General features: G+C 49.9%; 1 protein-coding gene across 5 annotated transcripts in view; it reads left to right on the forward strand.

Annotated features, from left to right (window-relative positions):
* Positions 1-2,820: 2,820 nt before the first annotated feature.
* Positions 2,821-24,861, forward strand: part of EPHA10 (EPH receptor A10) — a 37,208-nt gene continuing 15,167 nt past the window's right edge. For 4 of the 5 annotated variants that reach the window (XR_011533005.1, XR_011533007.1, XM_070594147.1 and 1 more), the window contains exons 1-6: positions 2,821-3,071; positions 5,181-5,245; positions 5,981-6,659; positions 12,398-12,553; positions 13,225-13,575; positions 23,701-23,834. Coding sequence is in view for 3 of the 5 variants with exons in the window: in XM_070594147.1 (XP_070450248.1) it covers positions 2,966-3,071; positions 5,181-5,245; positions 5,981-6,659; positions 12,398-12,553; positions 13,225-13,575; positions 23,701-23,834 (1,491 nt within the window). In the remaining 2 variants the exon portion in view is untranslated. Of the gene's footprint in view, positions 3,072-4,232; positions 4,345-5,180; positions 5,246-5,980; positions 6,660-12,397; positions 12,554-13,224; positions 13,576-23,700; positions 23,835-24,861 lie in introns of those variants that run through there. The other variant, XM_070594159.1, reaches the window with a different exon arrangement.

A 24,861-nucleotide genomic window follows, 5' to 3' on the forward strand; every position in this document is an offset into this window, starting at 1 on the left:
CACTATTTGGATGTTAAATTAAGATGCTCAGCTCCAACATGTGTTATCCCCATCATGCTGGAGAGAGTGAGGTAGAAGTGGAGAGAAGGATCCCTTCCATCCTACCTCATACGGAGTTTGGGAAGAGAAGAAGACAAAACAGGAGTTTCTGGATGGGTTCTGGGACTCTCCACTCTTGTTCCGGGTAGTAAGGCGGCTTGTCTCCTGAGACTCGAATCACTGGATCTTGGTTATAGGCTGGAGGAGTAGGCAGCGAGCCCTGGGCTGAGCATCAGAGTGCAGCAGTAGGGAAGTCCCAGGTCTAGTCAAAAACGGAGGGTCCAGACTCTGGTGGGTTCAGCACAACGGACAGAAACAAGGCTGAGGCCAGCCCAAGGGTTCATAGTTCAGCACCACGGCCAGAAACCACCCCTTCATTCCATCCCCCACCCCCACCCCCCTCATCGCCGCCACCCACCCCCGCGCTCGCCCTTCCAGGGAGGGATCTAACGTGGCCCTTGGTTGACTGGCCCTCAGGACTTAAAGTTCGCAATAAACCACGACTTCGTTTCCTTCCAAGGCCCTCCTGAATTTCTTCACTGAGGTATCTATTCCTCAGCCTCCTGGTAGCGTGGAATCCGCCTTGGAGCAACTCTTATTAAGATCCAGTTCATTTGCATATATCCGCATACACTGGGGCTTCTCCATTCTGATTTTATTGTAAATGAATTGTTCAGAGGAAGAAAGAGAAGGATTACTTCACTCATTTTCCTCTTCTTTCCCTCGTTCCTAGGATTTCAGTCTGGCAATTTCCCAGAGGTGCCTGCAAGTGTGTGTGGTGGGAGAGAGTAGGAACCAGACTCCCGACAGCCAGAGGTTTATTGGGGCATCCTATGTAGCTTTCCCCAGATAATTTCACCCATCTGTTTGCCTCCTGAACGATCTTTGCGAGTCTGCATTTTATTTTAGTATAAAGAGTCAGAACCTCTGGGCTGAAGTCCCTGGAGCTCAGGTAAGAAGCCACAGCTGACGCCTTAGAGACTGCAAAGGGGATGGGACCCGGTTTTGAAGACAGGGGTGAGGCATGGTGGAGTGAGGACTCATTTTGAAATGAAAGGAGTCCTGGGTCTCTAAGCAGCTTCTAAAAATACCATCTCCCAGCACTGGGGGGAGGGGGAGGGGAGAAAGCGAGCGTGAGGAGAATGAAGATAGGAAGGAGGCGGGGGGCGGGGGGGTGTAAGAGCCCTTCTTCAGGTAGATCTGGTTTCAGAGGCCCCGCCTGCATCCAAAGACCGGCCAGATGCCACACCTCCTTCTGCTGCCTCAGCAGGCTCCAGTCTCCTGCGGTGTCAGAGCCCCAGCCCCTCCTGAAGACCTTTCTTTCTACAGGCAAAGGAGCCCGATTCCTCCCAGCCGCTCCTCCTATCGCTGCTGTCCAGCAAGTATGTCTGTGAGGGAGCAAGGGTGCATGTACACATCTCACACACACACATACACACAGAAGCGACACATGACAGCAGCTTGTAGATGGCCGGTGCTGTACGATGCCAGGAATTTCCATTATACTCGCTGCTCAAGGAAGTACGAACTGTGGCAGAGACAGGGCAATTCACCCAGGTGTCCTCAGCACAGAGCATGGCACCCAGTAAGTGTTTGTTGGCAGGGTGAGGAATACATACATACAAAACGAACAGACACTCAGGCCACACAGGTCACATAAATACAGGACTCACATTCATTCTTACGGCTTCTGCAGTTACTATAGCCTCCAAAGGGAGAGGGTTAGGTCCCCCAAGAAAAGAGCTCTGAAAAGCCACAGGGTGGGTGGAGCTTTCTCCGCTCAAGTTCAGCCCAGATGGTGGCGCTCCATAGCCGTCTCCCTCGTCCTGGAGGGCCCCAGCCCTTCCCGCCACCAATGCCTTAAACCTTCAGCTAGCACATAAACGACCTTCACGAGATAGAGGTCGTGTTCCACGTTTTCTTAAGGCTTCTTCAGCACTGGTTGAACTCTGCGAGGATCGCTCTGCCTCTTTCGCAGATGCTTAGGCGTCCTGGCCGCTGAGCTCCTCACCAGTTCTCTGGGGTGGGCGGAGAAGGATTATCAAAGGGTAAAACTCAAGGTCTGAGCAGACTGGGGAATAGGGTGGTTGTGGAGAGTGCGTCTGTGTCCTGGCAGCAGGAGCAAGAATCTGGGGACCCAATCCTTCCTACAAAATCTACCACCGCCCCATCGCGGCGTCCACATGGTTTCCCAGCCTCGGAAGCGCTGCTGGTAGAGTGGGACTCTGTCTCCCACTTTGCCTTCCTTTCTTGAGTAGCTCCTGGATCCGGGTTTGGCCCCTTCCTCCTGCAGCTGTGTGTGTGTGTGTGTGTGTGTGCGTGTGTGTGTGATAAGGGCGGGGAGAGAGAAGGGGGCGGGATCGAGCCAGGAGACACAGACACAGGAAGAAGCCAAGGGCTGGGAGATAGAGGCGCTTCCCAGAACTTGGGGTCAGGACATCAGGCTTTAAAACCCTCTGCAAGTCCTGGGATCAAGGGAGCTTCCAGACTAGCTCAGAGGCTTTCAAGCGTCGCTGCCTCGGCGAGGTTCGCCCCTCCTTAAGCCACGCCCACACTGTCTACATCTCAGGAATGAGAGGCTAAGGTTTAGCGCTGTGGGCCACTGACGCCAGCTCCTTATCCTCCCCAGGAGCCAGACGAGCGATCAGCGCTGCCCCACCCCCACGGTTTGGAGATTGGCGGGACCCTTTCCTTCCCCCTCCAGTTTGCTGCTCCGCCCCTGGCCTATGAAACTCCACCCCTCCATCTTCTGCTGGGGAGGATTGGTGGACCTGCCGCGGCAGTGCCTAGTGATTGGTCCCAATGGATGATGGTAACCGGCGAGATCCCGCCCCCAGCCGGCGCTGGGGTCTGGGGGCACTGCTCAGCGGTGCTGGGGCTGGCGCGGCTTGAGCCGCCGCTGCACTGACAGCTCGGTCTGCGGACCATGGAGACTGGCGCTGGCCCACATCCCCCGCGCCTGTTTGTCTGCCTGATGCCGCTCTGTCTCGCGTTGCTTTTGGGACCAGGGAGGCCCGGGACCGCCGAGGAAGGTGAGTAGACTGGTGACTGTTCTTGAAGCCCGGGATGCCAACAGATAGGGGGGCTGGAGAACTGGGGTGCTGGGGGAAGGAGTCGTATGGAAAGGCTGGAGTCTGTATTGGGGTTTGAAGCAAGCGGGCAGAGGAAGCAAAGAACTGGACAGAGAAAAAGGTGGCTAAGCAGTGGAGAAGAGAGGGGCATTGAAGAGCTCGGGGCTGGAGACCTGGAAGGCTGGGGAAGAAAGAGACCAGAAACCGTGGGATCCAGAGGCGGCGGTTCAGGGGCCGGTGAGACGGACAAACTGAGCGATTGGAGGTGGCAGGTATGGGGGCGGGGAGATGAAAAGAGCGGAGGAGACAGATGCGGAGGTGAGCTCGGAGTATGGGGAGACGGGATGGAGCCCGAACAGCGGAGGCTAGAGGACCGCTGTGTGGCCAAGAGGAGGTGGAGCGCTGGTGGCGGGGGAGAGGAGGAGACCGGCTGGGAGCTGCCCGACGTGCCGATCAAGGAGCTGTCCGCAGTGCTGAATTTGGAGCGTAGACTACCCGGCGCGGTCCGCGTTGCCTGGTTTGAGGCTGCCCGCGGTACCAGAGCCTGCGTCTCGCCTTTAATTCTGGATTTGAGGGAGCTGTGAGCACGGTTGAATCCAGAGGCATAATATCTATGTACAGAATCCTGAGGAGCTGGAATCTGAGGCGCGGACCGCGGGGTTGGTCGGGGCGCTGGATCTCTGACGCTTTCCAATATGCAATTCCGATGTGCTATTAGTTATACCGGCACGCTGTCGGTAGTCCTGCCCACTGCCGCTGACGCTGCTAGGACCAACCCTCTTAGAGGCCCTCACCTTGGATCCCCAGCCCCCCTGCTTAAGCTCCGGATGAGTAATCTTCCAAGATTTCGGGATGGCCTGGGCTCCTGTCTCTGAGCTGCTGCTGTGCTGTCCAAACCAGTCCTTCTCTGGGATGGATACTGAGCTCAGAATTCAGATCTCTGGTCCAACGCATCCTGGGGGAGGAAAGTGATTCCAAGCCTTTCTGATGTAGGAGGGGTCATGGGTTTATCTATAAAAGACCCCTGACATTCTTTCAAAGGCAGTGGAGGTGATAGCCCCTGGGAAAGGAGCTGGCTGAGGAGATGAGAGATCTTTATTTCTCCTGATGCTGGCAGGGTCTCTCCACTTCATTTTCCCCAGAAGCCCTGGGAGTCAAACCAAAAAGGTTCAAGTCTACTCCCTACCCGGTGACCCCACAACTCAGAAGAGCCCCTGAGTATCAGTGGATTCAGGTGTGTATAAAGGAATCCTCTGAAGTGCTCACTTTCTCCCTCTTCTTGACACTCAGTTATAATTTAGGGAACTTGGGAAGGGGGGGTTCACCAACCCCTCTCATTTTAGAGCCAGTCTTAGCGTACTTGCTATGGACTCTGTGGCGAGCTGAATAATGACTCCCCAAATAGGTCCACGTCCTAATCCCCAGATTCTGTGAATGTTATCCTAAAATGGCAAAAGACTTTGTAGATATGGTTAAGGATCTTGAGATGGAGAGATTATCCTGGATTATTTTGATGGGCCTGATGTAATCCCCATGGTCCTTATAAGAGGGATGCAGGAGGTGTCAGTCAGAGGAGAAGCCGATGATGTGATGAGAGAAGCAGAAATTGTAGTGGTGTGCTTTGAAGATGGAGGAGGGGGCCATAAACCAAGGAATCCAGGTGGCCACTAGAGGCTGAAGAAGGCAAGGAAATGGGCTCTCTTGGCTGAGCCTCCAGAAGCGCCCCCTCCCCACCAATACCCTTTAGATCAGTGAAACTGATTTCCAACTTCTGACCTCCAGAACTGTAAGAGAGTAAATTTCTGTTGTTTTAAGCCATTAAGTTTGTGATAATTTGTTACAGCAGCCACAGGAAACTGATACAGCCTTCCCTAATCATTGTGGCTACCTCTCTCTGGACTTGAGCTACTCACAGCCCCTAGTGGGGAGGTATGGAGTGGGAAAAACTTGTCTGTGTCCTTTGCCACATTCTCTATGTCCTCAGTTAGCAAATTTACAGCGAATTCACCAAATCGTCCCATCCTCCTGAGTTTCTGGCTTTCTGATGTCTCTGTTCTCCCCTCTCCCTAGTCATCCTCCTGGATTCCAAAGCCTCCCAGGCTGAGCTGGGCTGGACTGCACTGCCAAGTAATGGGGTAAGTGCAACCTTTCCCTTCCTGTCCCAGGGATCCTCTGGCGGTCCAGGACTCAGTCCTTTTAGCTCCTCATGGTTACAGCAGATCAAAATGCTGCCCAGAGCATGTGGCCTCCAGCAGCCCTGGCTTCAAACCAGAGCGGCCTACTAGAAAATGTTGAGTCTTCAGTCAGACAGTCAAAAAAAAAAAAAAAAAAAAAGATAAGTGAGGAGAGAACTGGCCGTGTCTAGGAACAGAAATGTGGAAGCTGGATGGAGCCAATGCTAAACAGTGCCTTGCACACAGTAGGTCCTACAATCAGTGCTGTTGATCGATGGATTGACAGAACAAACAAGACTTGGAATCCTAAAAGAGGCTTGGAAACTTAGGGCTGGGGGTGGGGTGATGTGGCAGTGTGACAGCAGCTTGGTGTCGTGGAAAGGCACTGGGTGGAGAGCCAGGACACTTCAGGCACCATTCCTACCTCTGCTACTAACTCGATGTGCATATCCAGTCAAGCCACTCCCTCTGGAGCTTCAGTTTCCCCATCTATAAAATTAAGGATTAGACTCAGTTGTCTCCAACGTTTCTCCCAGCTCCTCATCTTATAATTTCAGGGGTGGTATGAGGAGCGTGTGTGGGGCGGGAGGAGGAGGGTGCCAAATCGTGCGGAAGGGGGTTTTCAGCCCCGCCAGGGCTTGACCTCCTGGGGGTGCCTTGGCTCTGAGCTTCCCACATCTTTGTTCCCCTCCCCAGTGGGAGGAGATCAGCGGCGTGGATGAACATGACCGTCCCATACGCACATACCAGGTGTGCAACGTGCTGGAGCCCAACCAGGATAACTGGTTGCAGACTGGCTGGATCAGCCGCGGCCGCGGGCAGCGCATCTTCGTGGAGCTGCAGTTCACGCTGCGCGACTGCAGCAGCATCCCCGGCGCCGCGGGCACCTGCAAGGAGACTTTCAACGTCTACTACCTGGAAACCGAGGCCGACCTGGGCCTCGGGCGTCTTCGCCTAGGCGGCAGCCGACGCCGCAAAATTGACACGATCGCGGCGGATGAGAGCTTCACGCAGGGCGACCTGGGCGAGCGCAAGATGAAGCTGAACACAGAGGTGCGCGAGATCGGTCCGCTCAGCCGGCGCGGTTTCCACCTGGCCTTCCAGGACGTGGGCGCATGCGTGGCGCTGGTCTCAGTACGCGTTTACTACAAGCAGTGCCGCGCCACGGTGCGGGGCCTGGCGGTGTTCCCGGCCACCGCGGCCGAGAGCGCCTTCTCCACGCTGGTGGAGGTGACGGGAACGTGCGTGGCGCACTCAGAAGGGGAGCCCGGCAGCCCCCCGCGCATGCATTGCGGCGCCGATGGCGAGTGGCTGGTGCCCGTGGGCCGCTGCAGCTGCAGTGCGGGATTCCAGGAACGTGGCGACATCTGTGAAGGTATGCAGCGGACTGGGGGGTGTGGTGTGGGAGTGTAGCGTGCAGGTGGCAATTGGGAGAGAGTGCGCCCTAGATGAAAGAGGCAGGACGGGGAGTGGGGAAGCCGTGGGCTGGGGAGCCCCGAGTCCTGACCTTTTGTGGAGCTTCCGGTGGGTCCAAACAGGACCAACGAGTGAAGTTACTAGGAGGTGAATTTGAGTCCATTAAGGGGGCATTAGGAGCCCATATGTCAGGTACTATGATAAGCCCCTCACACAGGCCTTCTCATTTATTCACGGCAATAAGGTCACCATTACCCCCATTTCGCAGACGAGGAAACAGACTCGGAGAGATTAACACCTCACTTGCAAAGTTAGGAAAGGAGGAGCCAGGATTTGAATCTAGATTTGACCAACTCTCAAGTTCTGCTACACCTTGCTGCCTCCCTTACGCATAAGGAAGAACTCCACAGCAGCTCAACTCTACTAGCTAAGGGCTGGTGGGATCGGTTCCATTATAAGGAGTGAGCTCCCTGTCACTGACAATATGCAAGTCAGAAGCTGGCAGGGGGAATTCTTGAGAGAGAGAGTGATTAGGAGGTTGCACTAGATGACCACTGAGATCCCACCCAACTCCCTGAACTAGAGGCACTGTGCCCCCTGGAGGAGACCCTCCATGTTGGGGATTCTGTTGGGTTCTGAGATCTGTGGGGGCTCCAGGAACAGACCTCTCCTCTCTCCTATCTGTGGCTCTGAAGACTGAGGGTCAGGCTCGGGTGTGGATATGTGCACTTAACGGAGAAAGAGCAAGTGATGCTTTTTCTAAGGCGGGTCCTTTTCTGGGTGCCAGGGCCACAGAAATGAATCAGGCATAGTCTCAGCTCTTAAGAAGCTCATGGTCTAGATGGAGAGATGTAAAATTTTAAAAACCACAACGGGGTGATATATGCTCTAATAGAGGGATTAATACGGTGGTGGGAAGACTGAGGAAGAAGTGACTAATGTCACCATCTCTTTTCTGGGGGAAATTGTGATTTGCTAAGGGACTTGGAGGCATCAACCTTCCTGAGCTCTCCAGGTAGGGTTGGGATCCAACTCTGTGCTCTTCAGCACCTGTTACAACCCCTATTTCTGCAGTTATCCCATGGTATGCAGTGGTCTACTTATGTGTGTTTCCACCACCGGACTAGCAACTTCTTGAGCTCAGCCTCAGCAGCCCCAGTGTCCATAACAGGATATGGTATATGGTAGGTGCCCAATGAAAATGTATCAGGTGAATGGGTGGTTACCATAGGGTGTGATACATATCAACAGAGAGCTGAGGAAGCCTGGAGAAGGGAGAACTCAATTCCAAGGGTGGAGAGAGATGGTGAGAAGGCCCGTCTTCCAGGTAGCCGGGAGCAGTCTGAGTTAAGAGAGTGTGTGCAGAAGCATGGAGGCAGGAGAGAATGGAGCATGGTTGGAGCTAGGCAAGCCAGTGTGGCTGGAGCAGAGGGTATTTTGGGGCATTAGGGGCAATGGGGCTGGAGAGGGACGGGGCAAATCATAAAAGGCCTTGAACGTTGGGATAAAGAGCTCAGACTTTATGCTTTAGACCAATGGGGAGGATTTGAAACAGGGATCTGACATGTCCAGATTTGTGTTTTCAAAACATCACTTGAGCTGCAAGTACAAAGATAGAACTGGGGAAGGATTAGAGGCCAGAAGATAAGGCAGGAAGATGGTACAAGAGTCCAGGAGAAAGAGCACAAGGTCTGAACTAAGGCAGTAGCAGAGATCACTGAGAGATGAGGATGGATGTGATCATCCTCATCCACAGCCCTTGGTGACCATGTGAGGAGAAAGGAGTCCTTTTTGACTCGTATGCTTCTGGAGGAGTGAATGGACAGAGGGTCATTCTCTGGGTCAGAGAACACAGCACACGGATGGACATATCGAATGTATGGTGTCCACGGCGCATTTAAGTGGAGGCAGCTAGAAAGTGGGTCTGGAGCTCAGCAATGGAGAGGAAGATACTATTTGAAGCTGTAGGTGTGGTTGGGATGCACCAAGGAGACTGTGTGAGGTAAGAAGCGAGAGGGCCAGTGATGAAGTCTCATAGAACAGCAATCTTTAATGGGAACTAGAGGAATCGTAGCTCATAAAAAAGACAGCGAGGGAGTGGCCAGGGGTTGGAGGAGAACAAGGACAGTGTGACTTCCTGGCAGCCAAGGGAGATGGAGATGCCCAGGAGGGATGGCTGCAGTGCCGGTGAGCAGCCAGGTAAGGTGAGGATTGGACAATGTCTGCTTGGTGGCTCTGGTGGGAGCAGTTTCAGCTGAGTGACGGAGATGGAGCTGCCGTGGGCTGAAGGATGGAGGAAGCTGAGGAGCTGGAGTCGGGGAATGTAAACCACCCTCTGGAAGGCTGGATTTGAAAAGGGAGGAGCAGGCATGGTACCTTGTGGAGGACATTGGGTTGAGAGAGGATTTTTACTGTAGAGGGGAGCCCTGTTTCTGGGACGAGGGAAGGAGCCAGGGGAGTATGAAGTCAGAGGTGGTGGGAATGGTCTGCCTCAGGGAGAAGAAATATTTTCTTACTGATGTGGGTTAGAATGGCGGGTGCACGCTGCTAGTAAAAAGCAGACCATGTTTTGTCAGTTTCGTTGTTTTTCAATACTCTGTAGACAGTGTCCTTACTGCCTGCACCCTGGATGGACTGCTTTTACTGCTCTACTCCCTTGCTCTGTCACTCGGAAGAGCAGGGGAGAAGGAACAGTGTAAGAATTAGGAGGCGAGATGCCTGACGGAATGTAGTCGGGAAGGAGGTGAAGAGGCAGGATGCAGAGGGAAAGAGGAGGACTGGCCTCAATGGGGGGCCCTCATCCCTTCTTCTAGGCCTGAAGAGAAGGAGGAGAGGGCAGGTGGGTGTGGACAGAGGTGTTTGTGGGTTTGACGGCCAGACGTGGAGGGAATTGCCAGCTGATGGCCTCTGTTCTCCCTGTGAGGTAGGAGGGAGGGCATCTGTACCAGCCGACAGTGGGATCCTGGTCTTTTTTAGTCACTGCTGTATCTCCAGAGCCTAGAACAGCACCTGGCTCAATAGATGCTAAAAAAAAATGTTGAATGAATGGATCAGGGCTGGAGGAGGAGGTTTGGATCCATACTCTGAGTAATGAGAGAGAGGGAGACACACACACACAGCCACACACACACACACTTAGAAACCCACTCCCACTCTGGAACTGTGCTGAGCTCGCTCCCTTAGGCTGAGACCAGACAAAGGCCACTTGTAATGGCATCAGCTCTGCCTTGGGCAGTAGGGAGCTGGGGAGGATGTCAGGGCAAGCTTCGCAAGGCAGGTATTATTTTGAACTGGGGCCTGGAGAAGCATAGGAATTTGCCAGGAGAGAAGACACATAAGACATTATGTGACAAGACCCAGAGGCGTGAAAGGAAGAGTTCAGTGTGGCATGGGTGGGGCGGTTGGCCATGGGGAGCTCTCGGAGGGCTTTAAGAAGGGTTGTGAAAGGGTCAGATTTGTGTTTAGGAAGGGAAGGCCTCCAGGCGCCTTCTGCAGCTGCGGACAGAGCCGTCTCTGAAGGCAGACGCGTGTGGAGGGCATACAGCGAAGATGTTTTCTCCCCTTCTTGCTTCTCTCTTCAGCGACTCGAACTCTGTTCCCCTTCTCCCAGCCACTAGAGGAGTTATTGAAAGAGTTGGAAAGGGTTGGGGTTTCCCTTGCAGGGAAAAATCAGGGCATTTGACCCCTGTCTTCACATCTGTGTAGGACTGCCTGAGAGAGGAGAGGACTCCAGCAGATAGGCTCTGTAAGGCTCCACAGGGCACACTGAGACCCCGTGATGGGGTGACATGAGGGGGCTACAGGCAGGGAAGCTGATCTGGGCTCAACACAAGGAAGCACTTTCTAAAGCCAGCGTCACTCAGCAGAGGCAGCCCCCGAAGAAGGCGGGCTCCCCATCACCAAGTACCTGAGCAGTGACTGTGGCTACTGCTGGGAAAGCTGCTGAGGACTGGGCCAGCGGGAGCTGAACGAGATGACCTCTGGAATTCTGCCTCTGACCTTGAGGAAGAGAGGGAGGGGTCTGCAGTCAGGGGTCCCTTCCTGAGTCTGCCCCTCAACATGAACCTCTTCTAAACAGAGCCTTTCAGAGTAGAAATCAGCAAGGCTGTCTCTGAGGGGACCACCCATCTCTGGGACAGCAGACGCCCACCTACCCACAGAGACAAGGAGCCTCCAGCATTCTTTCCGGACTGCTGTGAGACCCTGCAGACAGAGCGACGCGTTTCACAACAGAGTGGGCAGGCGACGGCTATTATTTCCATTTGAAAGCCAGAGAGGCAGAGGAAGTGACAGAGCTGACACTGGCCTTCTGAGTCCCAGCTGACGTCCTGCAATGTTACAGGTCCCATGCTTGGAGGCAGAGACTGCAAACGGCCCCCACACTGCTCTGGCCCTGCTCAAACCGGGTTACCCCGGACTCTAGGCAGGATGGACCCTCCCACGTCTGTGCCTTCCAGAGGATGGAAACCCACAGCCCCTCCCCTCTCCTCCCAGACATGCTGAAATTTCTTCCTGAGTGCGCATCCCTTCTGTTGTCCTCTGTCCTCTTGGGGCTTGAGAGCAGCCAGCCTTCCATAACTAGCTAAACCAGGGGGGAGGGACAGAGAAGGCCTGGCCTGGGCGAGGAACAAGGTGAGAACCACCCAAGCTCTGAGATGAAGGTCCAGGAGCCGCCTCCTCCCTCCCTGGCCCAGCTGGTGAGAAATTCTTTAAGTGGGTGTTTAGCAGTTTCCACTTCAGGCCTGTGATAGAGGAACAGTAATTACTACCATTATTGTGTAAATGTTGTCTGTACTTGGCTAAGTGGTTTACACATTTTTATCTCAGTTAATCCTCCGACAACCTTTTGGAGATAGGTATTTTATGAACGGCTCAGAGAGGTCAACCAACTTGTCCAAGGCCACACAGCAAATAAGGGGTGCAACTCAGCTGCAAACCCAGGTTCAGATATAAAAAGCCTGTGCTCTTGACAACCAGTGTTCTGGGTCAGGTGAGGGAAATGAGAAGCAGAGTAACTGAGGCTGTGTCAAGACTAGAAGTAGAGAACTTGCACTGTCCGTCTTCGCTCTGTGCTCCCCTCCACCTGGCTGGCTCCCCTTTCACGCTGGAACTGAGTGTGTGAGTTGAGGATTGATGACGCATTAACCCCAAATGGTGGTGGTGGGAGGACGAGCTTTGACAATAACGTGTGTGTGTCAGTGTCTGTGTAACTGGGAGCTTGTGGGTGTCCGTCCCTGGGTAACTGCGGAACACCCCCTTGGAGGCACAGTTCTCTTCCGTCTTCACATCAAGACTAGAAGGTTGTGCTCATTTTCTTCCGATGGGCATGAGGGCAGTATGCTGTGGGCTCTGAAACCAGTCTGCTTGGGTTGGAATCCCACCGCTTACTAGCTGTGGGACACGGGGCAAGTGACTTAACCTCTCTGAGCCTTAGCTTCCTCATTTTAAAAACGAGGATAGAGTACATACCTCACAGGCAGCGCACATTAAGGGCTTACTAAGGGTCAGGTAGCATCGGGTTGTTCAGCCAGGAACTGCCCCCGGCCATGGGGCAGAGCTGGAGCAGCCGAGACTCGCCCCCGTCCCTTCCCCAACACAGTTCGAGAGAAACCCCAGCGTAACGGGAGCAGGCTGGCAGGACCGTGGGGGCGAGAAGCGGTGGACAGCCCCCTCGTTCTCACGCGGCGCCCCCCGCAGCCTGTCCCCCAGGATTTTACAAGGTGTCCTCGCGGCGGCCGCTCTGCTCGCCGTGCCCCGAGCACAGCCGGGCCCTGGAGAACGCCTCCACGTTCTGCGTGTGCCAGGACAGCTACGCGCGCTCGCCCACCGACCCGCCCTCGGCTTCCTGCACCCGTGAGTCGCGCTCAGGACGGCATTGGGGCGGAGGGTGGGGGGGGGGCGGTCAATAAGGGCGTGATCGAGGTGTTGGTGACGGTAGGGGGATCCGCACCCAGGAGCCTGGGGGCCAGCGACCCTGACGGCGGGGTGGAGAGAGGGGACCCGGGCGTGGGGATGGGGTCCCGGGCCTTGGGGTGATTGGAAGAAGCAGGACAACGGAGAGTCCAGACCGAGGGATGCGGTTAGGTGGATCACCGAGTGGACCGCCCTGACCTCGCCCTAACCTCCAGCCAGGAGGGGGCTTCCGCCCCTCGCACTCGGTTCTCGGTCCCCATACCCCCATCTTCGTCCCCTCACTAACCTCCTCCCACGGCATCATTGGCCGCGCGCGCCTCCCTGACTCCACCATCACCCCGCCCCTTCTCGGGACCCCGGCCCCGCCCCCTCCCCTGCCCCCTTCCCTGTCCCCATCCCCCACCTCGCCCTCTCCCCAGTCCTGCCCTCTCCCTGCCCCTCTCCCCTTCCTGCCCCCTCCCTGGCTCCACCCCCTATCCAGCCCCCTCCCACATCCCGCCCCCTCCCTGCCCTGTCCCGGGACCCTCCTGGCCCCGCCCCGGCCCCGCCCCACGGCCGCCCCGCGCCCCCGCCCCTCCGGCCCCCTGACGGCCGGCGCCCTGTGCCGCCAGGGCCGCCGTCGGCGCCGCGGGACCTGCAGTACAGCCTGAGCCGCTCCCCGCTGGCGCTGCGGCTGCGCTGGCTGCCCCCGGCCGACTCGGGCGGCCGCTCGGACGTCACGTACTCGCTGCTGTGCCTGCGCTGCGGCCGCGAGGGCCCGGCGGGCGCGTGCGAGCCGTGCGGGCCGCGCGTGGCCTTCGTGCCGCGCCAGGCCGGGCTCCGCGAGCGCACCGCCACCCTGCTCCACCTGCGGCCCGGCGCGCGCTACACCGTGCGGGTGGCCGCGCTCAACGGCGTCTCGGGCCCCGCGGCCGCCGCGGGAGCCACCTACGCGCAGGTCACCGTCTCCACCGGGCCCGGGGGTAAGGCCGCCCCGCGCGCCGGGGTCTCTCCGCGCCCTCCAGAGACGCCCGCCCCCTGCCACACCCCTCGCCCCCCGAGGCCGCCTCTGTGAGTCCCGCAGGGCGCACCCTACATCCCGCAGCCACCCCCGATCAACCACAGTCGGTGCAAACGCCACCGCAACACCAGCGCCCAGCGGCCCTCCAGGAGACGAAGTGACCCCCAAGTCCCCACCCCCGATGACCCGCACTGAGGGTCAGCCCCCCTCCCGAAGGCCACCAGAGAGAGAGCGAGGATGCAGGTGACTCCTTCCCCTGGGCCAGGGAGGATATGGGCATCACAGCGAGTCTGCGGGAGCCAGGGGGCGCTCCCCCTTCACCCGACCCCGCAGAAAGCCTTTGCCCCACGCCCAACTCTGCAGTTGCCTCGCGTCTAGTTTCCCAGGGAAGGAGAGCTGAAAAGTCCCTCGATATTTTGTCCTCTCTTTTCAAACATTCCAGTAGGCAGTGGAAACATCCTCCTTCCCCTCCGCCTCAGAAAGAGGGATCCTCCATCCCTTAGCCTCTGCGAGGGTTTTGCTGCCTCGGTCACCCTCTTTCCGGGTCCTGGAAAAGAGCAAGGAAGCGCGTGGGTTCAGACCGTAGGGGCAATGGAACCCACCGGTGGGCACGTAACAGTCACATTTCTGAGTCTGGAAGTGAGATGAATAGATGACGACCCACGAGCCTTTTATGCTACACCTTCCCCTTTCTTGAAGTTTACTTTTGATTTGTCTGTCGCTCAAAGATACACCTTCAAGTATCTTTCACAAGAAGGATGAGTGAGTGGTGTGGTTTCTGTCTTCTCATGTCTGGGAAGATATGATTGGTTATGACTACTTCCCTCTCTTCTGACGGCTGCAGTGCAGAGAAGTCTGAGGCCAGGGTAGTTTTTATTCTTTGATAAGTAACAGGGGTGTGTGTATGTGTGCATATATATATGCACACACATGGATGTCTATATAATTCTTTAACCTACGGATGAAAATGAAACTTAACCTATATCGATCTCTTTTCACTGAGTTTGGCTGAAACAGTAAAACTTTTGATCTCCACATCTTTCTTTATTCTTGGGCATTTTTTTCACTGCTGCTTTGACTAGAACTTCTGATAGCTCTAATATGGCTCTTAAGGCTCTCCCTAAGCCACAGGTTGTACATCCGTTTTCTGATTCTCAAATCTTGTCACTTCCTTTCTCATTTTTAGCTCTTAATCCATTTCCTCTGCCTTTTGGGAGAGATTTCCCAATTCGACTGCTTTCCTGGAACAACAGTTATGTTTTTTATTCTCTCTGTTGTGATTTAACATTTGCTGTTGCATTTACATTTTTAAAAATTCAGTATAGAAAAAGAAAAAGGCACCATAATTCTATTACCCAGAGATAAACAACTACTCCTATCTTGGAGTATATCCTTCCATATTTTTTTTCTATCTCTATCTATCTCCATATCTAGAACCAACTACTATACAAAAATCCCTTTTGTGTAACACATAATACAAATTTTCATGTGATATTTCATATTAATCCTGTTGTTTTGATATAGAGGGATTTAGAAATCACGTTAAGGAATTACTCATCTATTTCCATTTATTAATGAAAATACTAAGTTTCCACTGATTGAGTGCTGCTCTGTGTTGGGCACTGTGCAATATGATTTTCTACATTAATTCATTTAAATAGAATGCCAATCTTTTAAGTGATGAAACTGAGCTCTGAGAGGCCTGGTGAATTGTCTAAAGTCAGCCAGCTAGTAAGGGGAGGTCTGTCCTTGAACTCACGTCTGTCTGCCACCAAAGCCCCTTGGCCGCATAATGCTTCTACATTTTACTAAACTTGTTTTAAAAATCAGGAGTGGATGTTAATTTTATAAAATGCTTCTTAAACATCTTTCAAAATGACCATGTGTCTTTTCTCCTTGGACCTATCAGTATGGCGAATTCTGTTAATGGGTTTTTCGATGTCAACTCTTTCTGCATTCTTAGATTACACCCTGCTGGATATGAGTGTATGCTGAATTAATTTACTTGCATTTTAATATTTTTTTCCATCTGCTTTTGTAAGAGAGATTAGTGTTTTTTTATTGCGTGTGTGTGTTTTTTTTTTTTGGTCAAGTTTTGGCCATATGGTAATGCTGGATTTGGAAAAGACATCAGGAAAAATGTCTTCTTTTTCTCTGCTCTGGAACAGTTTAAATAACAGAATTACACATTCTTTGAAGGCATGCAAAACTGCCTGGGAAAATTTCTGGGCCCTGTACCTTTTTTAGGGGAAATTTGATTATATTATCAATCTTTCTCGTAACATCTTCTTGAATCAGTTTTGCTAATTTGTGCTTTCCTAGAAAATCTTTTGATGATCTTTTTCTAATTCATTAGCCCGGGAATGTATATTTTAAAACTTTCCTGATTGTCTGGAGTTAACTCTGTTTTCTCTTTGTTCATGTTATGTGCTTGCGATTTCTTTTTTCTTAATCATCCTTGCCAGCAGTATACTTCATTGGTTATGACAAAGCATCAGCTCTTGAGTTTATCAATTCCACTGCTCTTTGCTTCACTTATTTTATGATTTTATTAATACCATCCTCCTGTTTTCCTGAAGTCTTTTTCTAGGTGAGTTCAGTGTTTAGTTTTTGTTTTAATATTTTAAGCCTATGAATTTTCCTCTGAGTATAGCTTTGGTTGCATCCAGTTTGTTTTTATAAATAACGTATCACATTTTTAGTATTGTCAGGTTCTTTTGAGATATAATTCACATACCATAAAATTTCACATACCTTTTAAAGTGTAAATTCAGTGGTTTTTCGTATATTCCTTTTTATGGCCAACCAGTAGTCCATTGTATGGATATACCACAATTTTGTTTATCCATTCATCAGTTTATGGACTTTGGGCCGTTGCTACTTTTTAGCTATTAGGAATAATATTGCTATGAGCATTCGTGTACAAGTTTTTGTGTGAACATATGTTTTCAGTTCTCTTGGGTATATACCTAGGAGTGGAAGTGCCGTGTCATATAGTGTTATGGACTGAATTGTGTCCCCTCCAAACTCATATGTTGGAGCAGTAACTCCCAACATGACTGTATTTGGAGATGGGCCTTTAAGGAAGTTGTTAAGGTTAATGAGATCATAATAATGGGACCCTAATCTGTTAAGACCTTATAAGAGGAGGAAGGGACACCAGAGCTTGCTTGCTCTCTCTGCACATACACAGAAGAAAAGCCAGGTGAGGTCACAGCCAGAAGGCACACTGTCTGCAGGTCAGGAAGAGGGTCTTCACCAGAATATGAATACAAACCTGCAAGTATCTTGATCTAAGATGTCCAGCCTCTAAAACTGTGAGAAAATAAATTTTTGTTGTTTAAGCCACCCAGTCTGTAGTGTGCTGTTATGGCCGCCTGACCTGACTAATACACATGCTAACTTTTTATCTTTTTGAGAAACTGCTTAACTTTTTGAGGAATTGCCAAACTGTTTTGCAAAGCAGCTGTACCATTTTACATTCCCAGCCACAGCGTGCAAGCATTCCACTTTCTCCTTGTCCTTGCCAGCAGTGGTTGCTTGTCTTCTTGCCCACAGCCATCCCAGTGTGCAACAAGAGGTATCTCACTGTGGTTTTGATCTGTGTTTCTCTAACGGCTGATGATGTTGAACGTCTTTTCTCATGCTGGTTTTCTTTTTGTCATTGAGTTATAATAATTCTTTTTAAAATATATATATTCTGGATACTAGACCCTTGTGTTAGTTTTCTAGGGCTGCTGTAACAACGTATCAAAATTGGTGACTCAAGACAACAGAAACTTACTGTCTCAAAGTTCTGGAGGCTAGAAGTCTGCAATCCAGGGTTAGCGGGGCCATGTGCTCTCTGACGGCTCCAGGGGAGAATCCTTCCTTGCCCCTTCTAGCCTGTGGTGTTGGCTGGCAGTCCTTGGTGTTCCTTGGCCTGTAGACATATGACTCCAGTCACATGGCCTCTTCTCCCTGTGTGTCTTCACGTCATCTCCCCCTATAAGTGTCTGTCTCTGGGTCCAAATTTCCCCTTTTTATAAGGACACCAGTCGGATTGGATTAGGGCCCACCCTGATGACCTCATTTTAACTTGTTTACCTCTGTGAAGACCCTTTTTCCAATAAAGTTACATTCTAGAGATACTGAGGGTTAGGACTTCAGCATATCTTTTTGGGGGACACAATTCAACATGTAACTCTTATCAGATATATGATTTGCAAATATTTTCTCCTACTCTGTGGGTCGTCACCCACTTTTTTAAAAAAACTGAGCTATAATTGACATGGAACACTGTATTAGTTTCAGATGTACAACATAATGATTCAATATTTGTATATATCGTGAAGTGATCACCACCATAAGTCTAGTTAACACCATCACCACACATAGTTACAATTTTTTTTTCTTGTGATGAGAACTTTTAAGATCTACTCTTAACAACTTTCAAATATACAACACAGTATTATTAACCATAGTCACTATGTTGTACATTACATCCCCGTGACTTATTTATTTTATAATGGGAATTTTGTACCTTCTGACCACCTTCACCCATTTTGCTCACCCCCCAACCCCCACCTCTGGCAACCGCCTGTCTTCCACTTTCTTTTTTTTTTTTTCTTCTTCTCCCCAAAGCACCCCCCAAGTACTTAGTTGTATATTCTAGTTGTAGGTCCTTCTGGTTGTGCTATGTGGGACACCGCCTCAGCACGGCTTGATGAGTGGTGCTAGGTCCGCGCCCAGGATGCAGACCAGTGAAACCCTGGGCTGCCAAAGCGGAGTGCGAGAACTTAAGTGCTTGACCATGGGGCCAGCCCCTCACTTTCTTAAGTAGTATCCTTTGAAACTCAAAGTTTTTAATTTGCTTGAGCCCCGTTTATCTTTTCTTTTGTTGCTTTTGGTTTCAAATCTAAGAAACCATCACCTAATTCAAGGTTATGAAGATTTATACCTATGTTTTCTTCTAATATTGTAGTTTTGACTAAAATTATTTCAGAGAATGGGTTTTAATTTCTGGATATCTTTTATTCTGTTTATCTTTTGTTTCTGATTTTACGGCTCCATGTTTAGAGAAAGAGATTTGTACAGTTTTTACTTTTTTAAGTAACTGATGGGGTTTTCTTTGTGGTCTCAGATATGGTAAACATTTTAACTATTCCATGGCTACTTGGAAGCAATGTATATTATTTTTATACGTAGTTCTCTCTCTCTCCATGTAATAAAGTATATTATTCATTTCTTCTCTTTCCTTCTTATTTATCTACCTGATATTCCAAAGACTAAGAGGTTCACGTTTCCCCTTCTGCTTGTGATTTTGTTAAGCTTCCTTGTATTTGTACTGAATTTTCTTTTAAATATTTCAATTTTGCAAATGCACTTTTAGTTTTCCCATAAGCATTTTCACCTTCTCCACTTTTATCTAATCTCGTCTTGTTTCTTTTTCTTCTCCACCTGTTTACCCTTCCTGGCCTTCTGCTCCTATTTTGTGGAGGCTGTGTTTTCTTTCATCTCCTCAAAGATGCCAAACAATCTCCTTACTTGTTCCTTTGACTGTCATACTAAATCAATCTTAAAGGTCTGTTCCCCCGAGTCTTCAGAATAATATTCCTGTTGGCTTATTCTGATATATTTTTTCATATGCCCAATTTCTTGATGTTTTTTGTTTACTTGTTCTTGAACAAGGACCTAACTCGTGTTTACCAAAAAACCCAAGATGTGTGAATTGTCCTTTGGATGGCTTTGTGAGGCTTTTGGCTGAAAGTAATGAGAAATCTCAATCCAACTGACATTTAACTAGAGCGATTTCTTGGCTTACCTAAGAAGAGTAGAGTTGGAGTTGGGTTAACTCAGCAGCTCGATAGTATCCTCAAGGACCCAGGTTCTTTCTCTCTTTCTACTCTGCCATCCTTATCACATAGGCTGGCTCCCTTATGGTGACAAGTTGGCTGCAGCAGCTCCAGACATCACATCCTTATCATCCAGAGCAGAAAATGAACTGTTTCTTACCTGTAGGTATCTTTTAAAGAGCAAGAAACCTTTTCCAGAATCCCTCTTCCCCTTAGCTGATTTCTCCTTCTGTTGACCAGAACTGGATTATAGGCCCAACTCTAAACCAATCATTGGCAAAGGGAATGAGTGCACACAGATATCTTAGGACAATCAAAATTAACCTGAGTCATCTGCGGGGGAGACAATAGACCCTGAAACAAAAATTGGGCTCAGCCAGCAAGGAAGGGGGACATGGCTGTTGAACAGGTTTCCAATAGCGTCTGCTGCACTGCTGGCCCCGCTTGGGTGCTGGCTGAAACTCATCACAAATCTACAGCGGGAGAGCAGGTGTTGGGTTCAGCTTTTGGCTCCATTCTCAGGATTTATCAGGCTTTCATCTAACGTATCTCTGTGGGGCTGAAATGGAACCTTCTCCTACCTCATATGTCCTGGCCGTCTGATGCTTTCAACAAATGAAGTTCAAAAAAATGACATTCCTAGCCCCTTCCTATCCTAGGAGATGTGCCACCTCCTAGGATGCTTCATCACTCCTCTCCCCTTTGTGCCCATGTCTTTTCTGGGAGCTGCCATCTCCAAGTGGGTTTAGACTGAGAGGCACTCCGGGAGGACAGGGAAGGACGCTTTTCCTCAAAAGCAGCTACGCAGTAGAGTGATGGCTGTGCATTGTCCAGTTGACAAAGACCTTGCTCTTTTTTAAGGGTCGACAGTGGAAGGAAGGATAAAGGACCTTTCAAGTTATTTTGGGGATGGGAGGCAAATGTCACTCTGTGGGCAGCATAGCCTAGGGGTTCACTACAATTGCGCTTTTCAATCTAGTTCCGCTGGCTTTATCAGAGGTGGAAATATGCCACTCCACTCCCCCTCCCCATTTTGGCAATCAGCTGCCAAGACTAGTTTATGCTGATGTCCTGGGTTTTCAGCTCTTTCTGTCTCTTTGTGTTTTAATTGGAATTTGGGAAAGACTGGAGGTGGGGGCTGGAAGATGGATACTATTTAAAACTGGAAGCCACATTCATGCACTTTTCAAAGAGTGAGCTCCATACACCCTGTCTCCACTTCCTTGGCCCATCGCCACCTGATATCAACTTCCCCTCCAGCCCGATCAACTTCTCCCCATTTTCCCCACCCCCAGCCCCTGAACCACCAGTCTACTCTCTGTTTCTATAAATTCAGCTTTTTTAGATTCTACATACATTTTAGATTCTACATAGATCTTTTAGATCATACAGTATTTGTCTTTGTCTGGCTTATTTCACTTAGCATAATGCCCTCAGCGTCCATCCATGTTATTGCTAATGGCAGGATTTCCTTCTTTCTCATGGCTGAATAATATTCTATGGCCGAAATATATTCCAAATATATATATATGTATATTGTATATACACAATATACATATTGTGTGTGTGTGTGTGTGTGTGTGTGTGTGTATATATATATATATATACATACACCACATCCTCTTTATCCATTCATCCATCAATGGCCACAGGTTGTTTCTATGTCACTGCTGTTGCAAATAATGCTGCAATGAACATGGGGGTACAGGTATCTCTGTGAGACAGTGATTTTATTTCCTTCAGATATATACCCAGAAGTGACATTGGTGGATCACATGGTAGTTCTATTTTTAATTTTTCAAGAAACCTTCGTACTGTTTTCTGTAGTGGCTGCACCAGTCTACATTCCCATCCACAGTGCACAAGGGTTCCCTTTTCTCCACATCCTCGCCAGCACTCCTCTCTTGTCTTTTTGGTGATAGCCATTCTAACAGGGGTGAGGTGATATCTCATTGTGTACCACATTTTCCTTATCCATTCATCCATCAGTGGGCACTTAGGTTGCTTCCGCCTCTTCGTCATTGTGAATAATGCTGCAGTGAACATGGGTGTGCAAATACCTCTTCAAGATTCCGTTTTCAATTCTTACATCCAGAAGTGGGATGGTTGGGTCATATGGTAATTTTATTTCTGATTCTTTGAGCTCCTCTGTACTGTTTTCCATAGTTGCTGAGCCATTTTACATTCCCACCAACGGAGCATAAGGGTTCCAGTTTCTCTATACCCTCACCAACTGTTGTTATTTTCTGTTTCTTTGATCACAGCCATCCTAAGAGTGTGAGGTGATATCTCATTATAGTTTTGATTTGCATTTCTCTGATGATTAGTGATGCTGAGCAGCTTTTCATATTCTTCTTGGCCATCTGTATTTCTTCTTTGGAGAAATATCTATTGAAGTCCTCTGCCCATTTTTTAGTTGGGTTATTTGTGGGGTTTGTTGTTGAGTTGTCAGAGTTCTTTATATATTATGTGTATTAACCCCTTATCAGATGTATGGTTAGCAAATATTTTCTACTATTCCATCGATTGCCTTTTCATTCTGATGGCTGTTTCCTTTGCTGCACAGAAATTTGTGAGTTTGATGTGGCCCATTTGTCTATTTTTGTTTTCATTCCCTGTGCTTTTGGTGTCATATCCAAGAAACCATTGCCAGATCCAACATCATGAAGCTTTCTCCCTCTATTTTCTTCTAGAAGTTTTGTAGTTTCGGTCTGGCATTTAGGTCTGTAATCCATTTTGAATTAATTTTTACATATGGTGTAAGGTAAGGGTCCAACTTCGTTCTTTTGCATGTGGCTATCCAGTTTTCCTAACACCATTTGTTGAGGAGATTTTCCTTTCCCCATTGTGTAGCCTTGGCATCCTTGTCAGAGATCGTTTGACCATATAAGCGAGGCTTTATTTCTGGGCTCCCTATTCTGGTCCATTCGTCTATCTGTCTGTCTTTATGCCAGCCCCACACTGTTTTGATTACTGTAGCTTTGTAATATGTTTTGAAGTGAGGAGGTGTGAGGCCTCCAGCTTTGTTTTCTTTCTCAAGATCATTTTGACTATTCATGATCCTTCGCGATTCCATATGAATTTCAGGGTGGTTTTTTTCTACATTTACAAAAAATGCCATTGGGATTTTGATAGGAATTGCATTGTGGATCACTTTGAGTAATATGGACATTTTGACAATATTAAGCCTTCTACTCCGTAAACATGGATGTCTTTCTGTTTATTTGTCTCTTCTTAAATTTCTTTCAGCTGTGTAGTTTTCAGTGCACATGTCTTTGTAATTTCTTAAATTACAAAGTTTTCAGTGTACAAGTCTTTCACTTTTTTGGTTAAGTTTATTCCTTAGGTTTCCTTCTTTTTGATGCTATTGTAAATGGAATCGTTTTCTTAATTTCCTTTTTTGCATTATTCATTGTTAGTGTATAGAAACACAGTTGATTTTTCCTTGTTGATTTTGTGGCCTGCAACTTTGCTGTATATCTGTTTACTAGTTCTAACAGGTTTTTTGGTGGAATCTTTGCAGTTTTCTACACATAAGATCATGTCATCTGTGGAGAGAGGTAATTTTACATCTTCCTTTCCAATCTGGATGCCACTTACTTCTTTTTCCTGCCTAGCTGCCCTGTCTGGGACTTCCAGTACCATGTTGAACAGAAGGGGTGAGAGTGGACATCCTTGTCTTGTTCCTGATCTTAGGGGGGAAAGCTTTCACCCTTCTCCTGTTTGAGTAAGATGTTAGCTGTGGCCTTTTCATATATGGCATTTATTATGTTGAGGTAGTTTCCTTCTATTCCTAGTGTGTTGGGTATGTTACCTCTTGACCAGATCATTAGAATAGTTAAGTAGCCTATCCTCCTGCTCTCTAATGTCTCTAAACGTTAAAGAAAAGCATAGTATTTAAAAAGTATAAAAAGAAAGTGTAGAAAGAGCCCGGGGAATTAGAACCAACCACCATGAGGTGAGCTGGAGTGTAGGGGTGGGGCAAACAGCAGGACACCTGGCCCTGTTCCCCTCTAGAGCCACTTAAGCCGAGAGCTGCGGGGGTGAGAGGGGCCTCGCTTCCCTCTGGTCTCATAGACAGTACCCCTCAGGCCCCGCCCCTCAGGGGCGTCTTGTCCCACCCACAGCCCCTTCGGCCACACCCTCCGCCTTGCCTAGCCCCGCCCCCAATCCCGCATGCCCCGCCCTTCCAGCCCCACGACTGTGACCCACAGTCGGATCTGGATCCGGAGCCCCACGTTACTTACTTTCAGCGCCCTGGGAGGAGGATGAGATCCGCAGGGACCGAGTGGAGCCCCAGAGTGTGTCCCTGTCGTGGCGGGAGCCCATCCCTGCTGGATCCCCTGGGGCGAATGGCACGGAGTATGAGATCCGATATTACGAGAAGGTGAGTCGGTCTGGGAGGGACCTGGGGATGCGTTCCCGGCTGTGGTCTGCCCCACCTGGCCGCCGGCTTCCTTTTCTTGACAACCTCCCACCAGCAAAAGTCCTTTCTTTCCAACATGTCCACGGGCCTCCTAAGTGGCCTCCCAGGCTTGAGGTTCTTCCTGTCCCCTCCACGCCATGGACTCCGCTGCTCTTCCTCTTTCCCTCAAGTCTCATTTGTCCCCACCAAGTCACCAGTCACCATCTCCCTTTTCACCACTTTTGCCTAGTGTTTACAGTTGGCAAAGAGCTTTCTTTGAGGGCTGATCCAGATTTTGTGTGGCTGAATCGTATACATACAGTTTGCAACCCTTTTGAAGAAAAAGAACCCAGAAATAAATTGTTTCCAATTTTAGAAAACTGTATGATGTGGGAGCGCACATTGCTAGGTCGGGTGCTGTGCTGGAAAATGTTTAACAACCGGCTCTCCAGAACAATGAATGTGTGATTATTATAATTTTATCGATATAAAGGGTGTGTAACATCATTTACAAAAAATAACCAGAAACATACAGTGCTCCTTATTGTAAACTCCGCATAGCCAACTGATTCTCATGGATACTTTTGCTGATTTTTGCTGACCTTCTGTATCTGTTGTCAATCATTGGTTGCAGTTCAGCCATGATTTGACAAATGGAGTTGCATCCCAATCCACTATCTCTTTTCCCCATAAATTTATTGTCTTTGAATCTGATGTGTAATCTACTGTTGGACCAGAAGTATTGCTGGAGTCACAGCGCTCCTCATCTCAACTTCTCTCTGCTCAGCAGTCCAACCTCCTCTGCAGAGGGCCTTGCTCACCACGCATCACAGCGGTCGAGGTTGGCCGCCTTGCTCCTTCCTCCTCCCCGCCCCCAGCCTGCCCCCTCTTGTAGGTCCCGCAGCCATTGCCTTGCCGTCTTTCAATGGGTTGTTCAAATGCTTGGAAGGGAGATTCGGATTGGTCCAGCCTGGGACAGAGGCTGCCCCGATTCCTGAATCCCATGAGC

The sequence above is a fragment of the Equus przewalskii genome, chromosome 2 (assembly GCF_037783145.1).
Source record: "Equus przewalskii isolate Varuska chromosome 2, EquPr2, whole genome shotgun sequence".
Lineage (NCBI taxonomy): Eukaryota > Metazoa > Chordata > Mammalia > Perissodactyla > Equidae > Equus > Equus przewalskii.